The sequence below is a fragment of the Macrosteles quadrilineatus genome, unplaced genomic scaffold (assembly GCF_028750875.1).
Source record: "Macrosteles quadrilineatus isolate MER2022 unplaced genomic scaffold, UCM_ALF_1.0 Scaffold_128__1_contigs__length_305072, whole genome shotgun sequence".
Taxonomy (NCBI): domain Eukaryota; kingdom Metazoa; phylum Arthropoda; class Insecta; order Hemiptera; family Cicadellidae; genus Macrosteles; species Macrosteles quadrilineatus.
Genome location: NW_026542721.1, coordinates 44,590 through 59,889, shown reverse-complemented (window position 1 = coordinate 59,889; position 15,300 = coordinate 44,590). Strand labels below are relative to the sequence as shown.

The 15,300-nt window shown below is 34.9% G+C and overlaps 1 protein-coding gene across 7 annotated transcripts in view; it reads right to left on the bottom strand.

Annotated features, from left to right (window-relative positions):
- LOC128982140 (YLP motif-containing protein 1-like) overlaps positions 1-15,300 on the bottom strand; it is a 97,917-nt gene that overhangs the window by 39,313 nt on the left and 43,304 nt on the right. Inside the window, exons 24-26 of one of the 7 annotated variants that reach the window (XM_054401189.1) lie at positions 14,007-14,067; positions 13,046-13,167; positions 11,216-11,975 (exon numbers count right to left, since the gene is read on the bottom strand). The exons of 5 other annotated variants lie outside the window; for them this stretch is intronic. In XM_054401189.1, coding sequence (XP_054257164.1) covers positions 11,835-11,975; positions 13,046-13,167; positions 14,007-14,067 — 324 coding nt within the window. In that variant the 3' untranslated portion in view covers positions 11,216-11,834. Of the gene's footprint in view, positions 1-11,215; positions 11,976-13,045; positions 13,168-14,006; positions 14,068-15,300 lie in introns of those variants that run through there. One more of the 7 variants, XM_054401194.1, reaches the window with a different exon arrangement.

Below are 15,300 nucleotides of genomic sequence, written 5' to 3'. Positions count from 1 at the left end.
GCAAACTCAAACTCGAAGGACTAAAGTCTTTAAAAAAACTAATGATAATTGTTGAGATCAGCTGATTATGGTTCTGCGACTCATTAATTGAAAACAACTGGGTCGCGCAAAGATCAACGAAGTGTTACGCAGGGTGACAACTAACAACCGCAACACCACTCAGTTCCAGCAGACGTGTTCCTGGAGTTCAGATGTGACCTGAAGATCAGCCAGTACGGTGAGTACGATGTGTTAATGCCGAGATGTGTTTAATTTATACGGAATAAACTCAATTCATTTGATAAAATTATTATTTCCTGGAGGGAAAATACTAGTAAGTACATGTAGATCTGGACATAACATGATCTTAGTTGTCATTTAATGTTAAGGAGCGTCTGTGTATTAATTCTTGATAACAATTAATTGTGTAGGTAAAAATTCTAGCTGGTACATATTATTTTCAAAGATCTTATCGGGTTACATAAAATGTATTACTCTGGGTTTCTTTTAATGGACAGAGAAGTAGCGATTACTGAAGCACCCATGGTACAGCCTAGGTCAAGGACCGATGCTTATTTAGTTACAGTAGAACTCCAATTATCCGAACTCCAATTAACCGAATTGCCGATTATCCGAATCGCTTATTTCAACAATTTTAATAATGTAAAGCTACAGTAATAATAAGGTTTGGAAAATATCAAAGAATTTTTATTAAGAACAAGTTTAGAACACTTGTGCTAAGAGCATTGTATACTGTAAACATGTTCTGATTTCATTTATTATTAATTAAAAATTCATTTAGTACCGGAAATGAGGAGTTTTCTTGGAAATTCCCGGAATTCCTGTAAAACTCCGGCTATCCGAATTTTTGATTATCCGAATGGGGTCTGGTCCCAATTGATTCGGATAATCGGAGTTCTACTGTAAGAAGCTCTTAAAGCTGAACGTTCAAAATATTATGAATATGAGTAAGTGGGAACAGTAAGTCTTAAACAATTTTCCTATTTTTATCAATTTTAGATTAAACCATTAAATAAAAATTTCATAAATATGTAGCAATTTAAACTGGAATAGAAATTAAAAACCAACATAACCATTCGAATCAACAAAGCCCTGCTATAATTAATGACATAAGGTGGTCAAGAAAAACCATCAATAACGAGATTCGTCACATTAAATAAACAAGAAACAAAGATTTCTCTTTTGCAGAGCATAGGATGGAAACTGGACATTGTCTGGATACTTCAAGATGGTAGATGCAAAGCAGACTGTTTAATTGATGTTACTTCCAGTATTTCAGTTTTGTTATTACAAATTCCCAAGATAACCTGGACCCTGGATAGATGAATGTTGTAAATTATCAGCAAAAACACTGGTTGGATAATTAATGGATTACACTGTATATTATTATCTACAACTTCTATTTCCACAGAGAGGTAACTTGTATTGTTTCAATAGAGGATGACACTATCAACTTTTCTCAGCGGGCATGTTGAAGCACCTTCAAGTCCAGATCAGATTCCAGCTCCAAACTTAGATCCAACAAGATCGGGTTGGAACAGCCATGGTGGAGGGGGGTGAGTATATTGATAATAAACTTTTTAAAAGCATTGACTTTTTTGAAAAAAAAAAAAACTATAGGTAAGATATCGATCAAACCCAAGAGTAAAATTTTGTCTCAATTCAGTAAGGAAATGGAAGAAGAAGCAAATTGCCTTAATTTAAATAAAACCATCTGAATTTTTATAAAGAGATCTACCACATGGATGGTGGCCCATACTAACAAATTCTGTATAAGCTCCATTTAAAATGGAGAAAATAGATAAATACAATCCTAAGCGATATAAGAGTAGCTTGTGACTATAGTGCTGAATAATGCAAGCTCAAAAAAGAAAACGGACAAAAAAGTGGAAAGAGCTCATTTTACGGATTAATTTCCTGTTGTAAACCTTGACAATTAGCATGGTTTGATTTCTACAACAGGAGGAAGAAACCCCTCCTAGATTTGTTATCAGGTTAAAACTTGGTCTAAAAATTTCTTGTCTTGTTTAGGAATGATTCAATTAGTACATGTATTGACTTATTCTAGGTGGAGAGGTGGAAAGGGAAACACCAATGCAGCTCTATCAGCTCTAACTCTGCTGGCTTTTCTATTCTTTCTGAACGTTCTACAGGTAAAAGAAAATTGTATTTGTACTAAAATAAGTGGCTTAGAATGATGGTAATATCTGAAAAACAACAATAAGTATCTGACGATAGACAGGGTGAGCGGTCACAAGTGAATTAGGTAATGACAGCTAATTACTAAATTATGTCAGTTTATATTGAATGTTCACAAGATCAACAAAATAATGTCTACTTTAGAGGGGTTGAGTGTTAAAATGTCAATTCTTTTACATTTTAGAACCATGGATGAATTGAAAGAATAAAAATAGCTGAAGAGATAAAATGGTGACAATAACCAGTCCCAAAATAAGCATCACTGGAAGGCAGTTTAGTGATATTGTAGGCATGCAGAAGAAAAAAAACAGGAGGAATGCCTACTAACAGTGGATTTAAGTTCAATTGTCAATTTAGGTAATATTTTGCCTATTTCAAAGACTGTATTTATTTAAGTGGAATAGTAGTTTTGGTATCTTTTATAGATTCGATAAAGATTTTTCAAAACTGTCCTAACTGGACTACCTTAAAGCATCAAGTCTCAACCATGCTGTAATTCCTTCCAAATTCTTTATGAGGATACAATTGATAAAAAATCAATTAACTCTGCTTGCAAAAGTCTATGAACATAACCATATGAGCAGGATAAAATTACTACAGTAGTATATTACATTTGTATTTTGTTTTACGTATGATTTACAATTTGTCACTCAGAGCTGCTTGAAGGACTCTGTGAACCAGACTCCCGGAGTAGTGGTAATGATGATGCCTACCCCTGCTGCTGAGGCTGCTAGGAATAGGAGGGAAGTGGAGGGAGCAAGAGGGGAATGGGACGACACTAGGGTTAGTAAGATACCTTCCACAGAATATCCATCTTCAAATGCCAATATAATGGACATATTTGTACAAACAACATGACAAAACAGCTGAAAACTGTGCCTGACAAGCCTACTACTACTACTCTAAACCATTGGATTTACCAGTTTTGTTAGGTTGGGTCTGATTGACATAAAGTCTGATCAATGGCCGGGCTCCTCAAGATATCTGAGACAGAGTTTGATGGACAGTTGAGTGGAAGTTTAGATCTGTCGATTCTTTATGAGTCACACCTCTCTCATCAGGCATTCTTATAATGTTTAATCATTCTTGCTAAATGTGTCCACCGAAACCTTTTTTTAAAATAATTTGGTTTTTATGAGAGGGCAAGATATTTGTAAAACAGGAAAAATTAAATCAATAAACAATCTCTGGGGTTTATAAGACCAAATTATTTAAAGAATATCTAGAAATAAACATATATGTAAGAGCTCTTTACACAGTCAAAAAAGTTTGGTAAGACAATAAACTAAATACGATATTAGCAATATGATAAATTAATAGATCTTTTGTAACAAAAAAATAAGTAAAGAGCTTATAATATGAAGTGAAAATTAGAAGAAAAAAAAACTCTCTGATATTAAACATGCCCATAAACAATGATATTTACAGCAATAGATATAAATATGTTTCATTATGTTTCCAGATATCAGAAATAGTTCACAACCATGTTGAATCATACTGGGCAACCAAGGGAGCAGATAAGAGAAATTTAAAACAAAATAAAAAGTACAAACCTACAATTACCAATGCAAAAGGGTTAAGAAACAAATTTCAAAACAGGATTTCAACTAAACTTGACTTGTTCACGACAAAAACTAAAAATGACACCAGCCAACACTTTGAAAACAATAAATCATTAAATGCTACCCCTAAAACTTCAATTGTAGACAATGCAATGACTAAGAAGGATCCAGCAAATAAATCTAACTGGATTAATATGGTGAAGAAAACAATTATGATGTCCCAACCAATAATAAGCAAAATGCTTTGCTGTGATGTAATTGTTTGTACGAGTTTGCGATCTGAACAAGACAACCTATTGGCACCAACCAATACAGCGATTCGGTAAGTAAGCTTAATATTTTAATTGAATTATGGAAGAAAACACCACTTAAAGTGGAAACTACAACACCTTTCTGGTAGGTTCTTAAGAGGAATACTTAAGATACAAATATTCAGTGGTATTTCAGCTGCAATTACAAGTTTTCTTTTTGTTATTACAATATTTTAAGTAAGTCGGTGGCTCAGTCGGTAGCGTCGCGGACTTTGGGCCCAAGGCAGTAGTGTTGTGGGTTCGGAACCTGGCCACTGCCACTAAAATTTATCAGTACAGTCACAGTTCACCTTTGTACTGTACCGGCTCACTCCTTGCTTTGCTGTTAACGTTCCACGCACGGGCGCTTAGTCTATGTGGACAGGCAAATGCAAGGTAAAAAGAGGCCGTCATTATTTCGTCATTACATCCATCCTTTTTTATTATCTCTATTTTAATTGCAGGAAAATTCTACTATGGTTTTGCAACGGACAAAATCAAGAACCTTGTGCTCAGGATCTAACTAGATTGAAGAATTGTATGAACCCATTTGTAAGAAAATTACTGCAGAGTTGAATCCACAAAAACACAGGAAAGAAAAATTTTACCATACTAAAACTAGATGCATAGCTCTAAAGACTTTCATCCAACTAATGTATTTTTTTTAACAAATTTAAATGTGTGAATTGTGATTTTTTCATTGGATTTTTTTTATAGAAAGGCCATTTGAACGTAATAATCTATTTGTACTTCAAAGCATTTTAGCCATGTTAATAAGTTTTGTTAACTCAAATAAAAATATTATATAAATAGTTTTATCTCAATTTATTTGTATCTTAAAAATGAGCATAACTATGTATATCGCACCTCTTTAACTGAGATATAATTCAACAACCAAAATTAGATCCCTAGAGGGTTTTAATAATGGTAAATATTAGTCAAAGTCAATTTAATAGTTAATTCAGTGCAAAAAGAAATTTGGCTCATTGTGTTTCATAGTGGTACAAAAAATTGGGTCAAATCAATTGCATTTTGACAGTTAATCATGATACTGTATGTACTTTAGACCACCAACAAAATAAGTAGTACTGTAATATAAATTTGTATGAGTGTAAAGATATCTTTAAATTAAAATGTTAAAACCATTCTGCATGGTTCCCTGATTTTAAAACCTTTCTGCAATAAAATAACTCTTTATCATATTTTAAAACAATTCTTAGAGGAACATCATTCACATCACTCACAAATTAAGTCGCAACATTTTGCATTTACTGTACATAAAAGGTGTTTTGACCACAAAAACTCAAAATGAAAGTCCAGCTGAGGTTCTCAATCACTTATAACGTAGACATTATAATTAATATTCAACTTTCCCCAGATCAAAAGCTTAAGGATATTTAAAATATTCTTTACTTTGTCATTGCCACCGAGAGAGTTGTGGAAGTGATTATAATGTTGGGAGTCGGCGGCAGTAAACACAACGCAAGACTGCGGGTGGCTGCAGCGGCTTGTAAACAACTAGACGGTGATGACTCCCATACTGTGACACACTAATAACACACCAACCCACCCACCCACAATCCAATGTACTTGCTGCTTGCAGTGAATATACAAAATAAATATTGTAGCCGTTGCCGGTATTTGTAGGGGGAAATTGAAGAAAAACTCTTTTTCCCACTAACCCTTGAATAGGGATATGCAAAGTATTTATAAAAGGGTAAGGGAACCGATTGGAACAAAAATTGTATTAGAATTTCACAATTCATTAGCCAGTGATTTGTTTGAGTCAGAGCAGCTTACAATTAAAGAGTTTAATAACACACAGCAGCTGATTTAAAATCCGGCTTGAATTGGAGTCGTTCAAAATTGAGTTTGTCCATGTTGCAAATGATTGTCCAAAGGTGATGTTCTTATGTTGCAATTAGAAAAGAAATCAAGTTGATTTTTTTCATAAATATACAATTGGACGAGCATCCAAAGAATCTAGACTAATTGGTGTAGAAATGTGACACTAAGATACTACGCAGTTCATAGTATATTCTAATACTACACCACTATGCTAATTCTATGATTATTATTGTAGATTAATTATTTTATGCTGAACAATTGAATTTCTTTAAACTAACACTTAATAGTTGCATAGAGTTAAATCAGGTCAAATTGGTTAAAATGCGCACAAAATTATACCGGTAAACTTGTTTACCCCAAACAAGAGATAGTCTTCATCAAACAAAATAAATAAATTTAAATAGGTCAAAATATTCTTCTTGCATTTTTAAATCACTGAACAGGAAGAATATAGAACAGTTTAAAATTTTAAGCTTTAGAAGGCTGTAAACTAATACCTAGTAAAATCTGGAAAATAATCTAAATTTCCTTCACTCCACAAACCATACTGTGTTCATCCCAAAAAATGCAACACTTATTTTCCGAACTGTTATGACTAGAAATAAAAACTGACGAGGCGCCAAAGGCTATATTTCACTTAAGGGTTGACATGTGGTTTGGGCTAATTGATGGATAAAATACATCAACAAGTGGGGTGGTTTGGAAACAACAAACCATCTAGGCTAACACTTGTGCCCATCTGCTCCCCCCCCCCCCTCCCACTGGTGTTTATACTTCAACACTACAACATCATTACCCTTCCAGGAACATCGCAACGATCACCTCCAGTTTATTGAAGTAGCCAGAAACTCAATTAGTTAACGCTTAATTGGCTGTTTAATCACCGTCAATTACTTCTACGGATACACATTATGACACTAAAGCCGGTTCCACTTACGACGTCAGTTAAATCTTAAACTATGTAAGAACATTTTTTTAAATAGACAATGTGGCAATCTATTTTGTTAATAGCTTAAAATATTGAAATACATATGCTGGTTTTCTTAGAACAAATAGAATCAATACCGTAGTAGACCGATTGGCGATTACCAAGTATATGTGGCTGTGAATCACAGACAAGGACAACCCAATGGTGACCAAGACTGCATCAATTAGAGCAGGAAAACACTCACTGACCTATTGTGTTTGTATTTTAATATAATAAGCTATAGGTTAAACTAGACGAATCTTTTTTGAACGGCAAGTTATTTTTAAATACAAACCACTAAAAAATTGTAGTTGGAAAACGCTTACTTCAGAAGTTTATTTTGCTAAAGTAAGATGAAAGTCGCATGATGATACTAGATTAAATACCAAAGGCGATCTTGAAGCAATCACTAGATGGATTTGTATTTCATTTTCCCGTTATTTTCCATTACGTATTTGTTACTGAAAGAATGAAATTCAAACTGCATTAACTATACTAATTAATATTATCATTATTATATTAATATTAGACATTGTATTAAGCATGGAGGGCACCACCATGGACAGGATCGTCACCGCCCTTTTTCCGTCTCATCCTCGGCGGCCTTTTTTCGATTATGGCGAGGTAGGGGACATTCCACTCTTTAGCATTAAAGAGCTGGAATCATCTGTCCTCTCCCTAAAAAATAGAAGGGCACCTGGTCCAGATGGTATTCCCAGTGAGGCTCTCAAGAAGGTATTCTCGGTTAACCCCCTCTTACTGCTGAGAATGTACAACACATGCCTGTGCGAAGGGGTTTTCCCAACTCTTTGGAAAAGGGCTAGGCTTGTGCTAATCAGCAAGGGGAAAGGTGACCCGAATATGCCGTCGTCTTACAGACCCCTCTGTATGTTGGATGTGGCCGGAAAACTTTTCGAGAAACTGATCCGCTGCCGACTGACGTCTGCCGTGGAAGCTGCAGGAGATTTGTCTCCTCGTCAGTACGGCTTCAGAAAGGGTCGGTCAACAATCGACGCGATATCCGAGGTACACAGAGCGGTAGAGCGTGCCGAGAGCTTCAATCATTACTCTCGCCGTGTCGTGCTTCTTGTTACGCTAGATGTCAAGAATGCTTTTAACTCGGCGAGATGGGTCGATATGTTGAGCGCGTTGAGGAACAGCTTCCGCGTACCAGCATATCTGTTGAGGCTGATCGAGGACTACCTGCGCTGCAGAACTCTTAATTACGAAACTAAAGATGGTTCGCGGACGATGGATGTTACTTCCGGTGCCGCGCAAGGTTCGATACTTGGCCCAGATTTGTGGAACGCTGCCTACGACAGCCTTCTGAGATCTGAGATGCCAGAGGAGACCGTTTTAGTTGGGTACGCCGATGACGTTGCGGCCCTCATTGCTGCACGCAACGTTGAGCTAGCCCAACTGAAACTGAACCAAGTCATGCGCGTTGTAAATGCCTGGATGACTGATCATGGTCTGACACTCGCTCTGAGCAAGACAGAGATCGTCATCCTCACGAAAAAACGGATTGAAACCGTCGTTCCGCTACGCGTTGGGAACGTAGTTGTCCAAACCACGCGAGCCGCCAAGTACCTCGGTGTCATGGTGGACAACAAGTTGAGCTGGAGGGACCAGATCTTCCGTACGGCGGACAAGGCTGCTAGGAATGTGTCGCTGCTCTTAGTAGGCTTATGGCCAATGTCGGTGGTCCCCGGTCCAGCCGTAGAAGACTATTGCTGTCTGCAGTCCAGTCTGTGCTTCTCTACGGCTCTGAGGTGTGGGCAGACGCGCTTAACAAGGAGGCGTACAGGTTGAGGCTCGCACGAGTGCAGCGTCAGGCGGCACTCAGGGTCGCTTCCGCGTACCGTACGGTGTCCGAACCGGCCGTTTTGGTGATTGCTGGAGTTATCCCTGTCAAACTCTTGGCAGCAGAGAGGAAGGCAATCTACCAGAGACAAGGCTACATCGGAAAGGACGCTGCAAGAACGGAAGAGCGCTCCCGCACTTTTCAGATGTGGCAAGAAAGCTGGGAAAGGGAGACTCGAGGACGTTGGACTGCTAGACTCATCAGACAGGTCCAACCGTGGGTGGAACGGCGGCACAGTGAGGTTGACTATTACCTCACGCAGTTCTTGTCAGGTCACGGCTATTTTCAGTCGTACCTGCACTTGATGGCCAAAACGAATTCACCTGATTGCATTTACTGCCCATGCATTCCCGACGACGCGGAACACACTTTTTTCCGCTGTCCACGATGGGATATGCTTCGCCAGGAGGCCATTCAACATCTTGGGGTGCTGTCGATTGAATCGATTTGTGAGACCTTGCTGAAGGGTGAGGACAACTGGGACTGTTGGTCGCACTTTGTCCGGAATGTCCTTCAAGCTAAAAAGAACGATCTAGATCGGATCACAGTCTAGATTTTACAAGAAATAAACGGCTAGACACGGCGTAAGCCCCTCGGGCGTAGGCAAACTCGGCCTAGTTCTGATGAAGTGCGACAAGTGTTCCCAGGCTAGTGTCCGAAGAGTAGAGGAGGTTTTTAGTGGGTAGTCTCTGGGCCTTAAGCCCGTTGGAGTCCCACACTACAGGCTAGCCACCTGTGTGCATAAATGCATTTTCCCACCTCTCCCTAAAAAAAAAAAAAAAATTTTATTAAGCATATGACATTCCTGGTCATAGTTGCCCAACAAAGTACTTTTGACGTCTAGAATCAGTCCCTCCAATGCTTGTGGATTCGTATTAATAAAAATAGTTATAATTCACTATATGAATGTCTTGAGCTAGATAGAAACTCATAGATTGCTTTGCCAAATATTTTGCTGTTATCAACATACTCGTACTGTATTTCAAATTTTAGCTGTTAAAATCCCAATCTGTTAATAAATTATTTGAATTTATGTTATTATACATTGAGTGTATAGAAATACTGGTAATTTTATTGTAATACGACTGTGTTAAGAATATTATTAATATATCAAAAAATAAAAAACAAAACGGACATGGGAGTTAACGCTTATCATGCCGCTAGGTAGGCCTAGTTTGACGATTTAGTTCTTGCGTTAAAATCCAACCCTGGATGAACCCCCTAGTGATCCTATTTTTCTCCTTCAAGATGTTCTATTTTTTTAAACAATTATTAGAAAATACAATGTAGCCTCCTGGTTTTGTCAACAATAATACCACTTTAATAAAAGACAATACGAATACAAAACTTGACGACTTGCTATGACGACCCATACAGAAAAGATTCATTAAGATTTGCTAACTTCAAAAAGTCCAAAAATAAAACTAAAAAATTATCTGACAGGTCCTACAAACCAATTTTAAAATGCCAACCAAAGCCTCAAAATTGGATAGTACCAATATCGTCCATTGAGAAAACAAAAACACATGATCAAGTAATAGGAGTAAGAAATAACAAAACCTAATTTAAATTAAAACGGTGCGAGTATATGATGACACTATTAGCAGGATCATAAATTTTTATTATGTCTTCCAAATTTAACTGCATACTACAACTACATTTTGTCAAACCATTTAAGAGACTTAATAATAGTCAGTGAATGTCAACAATATTAAAGCTAGGGTTGAATGAATATTATTGTATGAATGTTAGACAGTTTTGTGTTAATTTTTTCCATGCCCTTAACTATGACTCTGAAGACCAAGTAAAAGGGTAACTTACAAATAACCCAACAAAATTCATTGATGTTTAGATTTAAACACATACCACTTTTCTTAATTTGTTAGAAGATTAAAAACGAGTGCAATCACCCCTACGCAAGCTCGGCAGGTTTTAAAGAACCTGATAAATGTGGTAGTACAGGTAGTGTTCATCTTCATCAATTAAAACACATTCATTACCTCGTACACCTTTAAATCGCTGCATGAACATTTGATCTCATGTTTAAAAGTGTATTAAGCATCCATACGTATGTATAGCCTATGAAAAATGTTTGCTATTATTGCTTAAGTTGGTTACAAGTTATTTATAGATCGCTACGCTGCATGCATAAAAATTTAGGGCTTTATTAACTTAACACAACCAAAAATAAGTTAATAATTTGTTCGTATTTGAAATTACTCTGTTTTCATAAATTGATTATCTATCAAATATAAAACAAACATATCAATAATTGTTATAAACCAAGCAATTACAAATTGCACAAAACTATAGGAGGATCCCACCCATATATACATTAAATACACATTTTATTAGTGTATTTTGATGTTTTAAATCATGGGTAAAACCCACTCTTAGGTTAATTTATTCCTTTGAAGTTTGGTGTAGGGGAAATAATAGGAACCATAAATAAAACCATTAGGACATTTATTAAAATAAAATAAGCACAAAGCATTTTTAAGGGCCCTATGCATACACACAAGGAAGAGAAGTTATAGATTATAATGAAAAAATTCTATTTACAACCAATAAATATCTCCACCATACATTTTTAAATTACAATCAAGTCATAAACAAATAATAATTCTAAAGTTATATTTCAAACTGTACTTGCAGATCAAATATAGCAGACATATATAGTTTTGTAACAAAATTTAAAAAAAATTACCATTCTCCTGATTCAATATTTTATAGGTACATTTCATCCACAATATTTTCAAATTTCATAAAAATTGAAATCAAACACTATTACTTATAAAAATATGATATGATAATTATTGGCTTAAAACTTTTGTTAAAGAAAACATATGCCATCTTTTATGAAACAGTTTGAGTTTAATCATTTAAAATATGGAATCCTTCTTTCCATAATTTGCTTTTATTACATTTATTTCTTTAACAAGTGACTGCTAACAATATCACTTTTCAAATAACCTTAATATCCTGAGATGCCTTTAAACAATTTTATAAATACGCAACACCATTAAAACTAGGTATTTGCAAACAAAAAAGTATAAAATCACATTAAATAATGTATGTCTGTTGGTTCATCACTGTCAGGATTATCAGATGTATTTTGTCTGGGTCAGTTTGCTGTCTCCATACGAGGGGTCCATCATACGCGACCAGTCAGTTTGACCAACAACGAAACCAATCGCTCTCATCTTCTCTTGCTCTTGCCTTTCTTCCAAATCTGCCCAACGAACCTATCAAACAAATTTATTCGTTTAACTCTGAGCTTCAAATCAGAAGATGAATCTTCACATCATAATTTGTTTACATGATTTCATAATAATAATTTACCTATCCAAAAATCAAAATGTCAAAATGAATTTCCAAACTTTTTTTTATCAGACTGCATTTTTTATACTATTGCAATACAATTAGAAAGTAAATCCAATATTGATTGCATATAATTTTATATATTTTAGACTCACACAACTTTGACACAAGTTAGAGTTATGTGACTAGGAAAAAGTGTCACATCGTATTAAATTTCGTTATCACTTGAGCCAATGTTCAAAATTGTATGTCATAATATATTTATTCTTCATAAGTGTGTCTGTGTATGATATGTGTGTCCTTGTTTATTCAACTTCACTAACTACCTTCAAATGAGATGAATTATTGTTTACTACTTGTAGGCCTTTCATTATGAAGAAAAACTAGTAGCCATCACAGCAACCGAGGATAACTTTGTACGAGTATTTAAACAAATTTATATATAAAACCGGTAACTTTATACACATATTTAAACTACTTTAGGTATGAAACAGAAATCCTAAGCCCAAACAATAATAAATTTTTGTCGTTGTATTAAAAAAACAAATTAAATAATTGATTATTTGTGAATTGTGTTTTTATGATGGCATTTTTTTCAGCATTTTTAATGGGAAGGTCCAAATCCCGGTTTTGTTACTATATAATGTCGACCTTTTGTTTGATAGCATCATTAATTAATAGCCCAATGAAAAAATGGTATGTGCGTCCAGAAATGATCTTGTTTGGAATCAAACCAACAACCTTCAGATTTGAAGGTGAGCACTATAACCACACAGACAATTATCATGTGTAAAACTTGTGAAGAAATAATCTAGCAATAATGAAACTAATGCTTATTTTACTTCCACTGAAATGTGGCTGAAACATTAAATTTGTACATTATAAAACTAGTAAAGCTCCACGGTTGCTCAATTTTGTACACAGAATAAGAATAAGAAACTTGAAACATAGATTCAATTTTTCGCTCAAAGTGACGTATGAAAAAAAAACTTACTCTCTTCTTCCCTGACACATTAGGCCTAGAGAGGCGATATTCCGAGAGATCATCTTCAGAGAGCTCCAACCACTCCTTGATTGTGTTGCCTTTCCTTGCCTTCACAAGCCCGTCTAGCCGATCTGCAACATAAGTGGCCATTCCTTAAAAACTGATCATCACATGCTGTACAGTTACTTTACATCTGGTAGCATTGAGTAAGGCAAACACTAATGATAAACTTTGCGATCTCCATCGCAAATGTTTCGTAAAGGCCTTCACCAAATTCAAACACAACCAGATGTAATTGCTATTTCCAAATACAACCTGCTACAAAGCTTTGAGAAATTGAATGGTATAATGTTGAGTGATAAAAAATCAAACTTAAAAGAAAGGTAAGCATAATATAGCAAGCTAATGAGTAAAACCATTAAAAAAATTGAATACTTTTATGATAGCAAGTAGTTAAAGTAGTATACTATTGTTGTTCCCAAGACCATCAAAATATCAAGTTTATGAGTTGTTGGTTTTCATGTTTTATGTGTTGTTACAGGAGGGAGATGAGTTTTGATTTCTCTAAAAGTATTGGTCGTCCTTGGACTTAATTGTTGAGATTTAATTTGGGATTTATAGATTTTATTATGTAAATAATGTCTCATATTAGGGTCATTTTAAAATAAGAATAAAATTACTTAACCTTTTTTTGTGATATTTTTATTATAAATTGTTACTCGTTTTGTTAACGCAAAACCATTAAGATTCAAACCATGGCAATTTAGAAACAAAAACCACAACACTGCAAATAACTTTAAAATTGTTATCAACAATTAAAAAATAAAGTGTAACATTTATTTTACAAGCATTATACCAGGTTGTTTTAGAATTCTTTAATCACCTGAAATAACAATATGAGTTAATAACCAAGGTACTCACTATGTATACTAAACAAGTAACTAAATTAAAATAAACAAAATTTACTCACCTAGCTTTTCCCCAGATGATTCTACGTTGTCCCATTTGCTCTTAAGGTATTCGGCAATAACCTGTTGTGAACACACTGGCATGTTTATGGTAAAAATTGAACCTAATGGGGCCTAAATTGTACTCACAATGGACGACTTGCGAAACAATTATTACAATGATGAACTTTAAAAGGGCAAACAAAGAGTAGCATAAGAGAAAAAATAAATTAAGTTTAGTAAAATTAGAGGGAAGGGAATTTACTTGAATTGAAAATGGAATCCAAGTTGTAGGGTGCCCGGTCTTAATTTTGTGTCACATGTTCTTATTTTTTTTCACACCCATTTTGAGCTATACTTTTAAGGTTATACTGCATCTAACAAATATTATACTTATTCATGAATTCATAAACAAAATTTACTAACAAGAGTGTCGAAAACCTGAAACTGATTATGACGACACACGCGCAATAGTAAACCAGTTCAAATGCTTAACAAATAGAAAACATGAGTGAGGAATTGTGAAATTTTCTTGGGAATTCAAATGAGAAACAGAGCTAACAGACAAATCAGCACAAAAGACTAAATTACAGATGTTAAAATTAGCATACCGAATGTGTTTGCGACCAGATGATTACAAACAGAAATAAATCACCAGCAGTGAATGAGTACAATGTTAAACAGATCCGTTTATAATATGTAACTGGGTAATATATTTGCTGGAAATAGAGCATGTGTTCTCGGTCCTTGAGATGTGAAACAACAGTTAGTCAGGGCTAAACAAAGAAGTGGCGATAGTGCCAACACTTTTCAAATGTTACACTCTCAAAACAATACAACAGTAATACATATACAGAAATTAGTATTATCAGTTATCACTTAGGTTTTTTAATCCTGTAGGTAGGCCCTAATAAGGATTTCAAAAATAGTTTTATTGTTACAGTTAAAAAAGTAAAGTATGTTTACTTTCAATGAAGTTAAAACAAAAGCTTATCAGAAAATAATAATTTTTTTTTAAGTAGCTTAACAAGCTTGAATTTTTTTACTTAATTTTGTTTGGGTAATTTCCTGGGACTGAAATTGATATTGACTACATAAAACTCAAAAACACCTTTTATCAGAAATAATACAAAAAATGTTATCCAATACAACCCCGCTAATCCGTCACCTAAGGAACGGGAACCATGGTCGGAAAAGTGAAAAAGTCTGATTATCCGAGGAGCATATTAAATGGCCAAATGAATTGTTTAACTGATATTTATTGATCACACACAATCGTTGAAGACAATGATAATGTCCCTGAGACCACAGAGGATG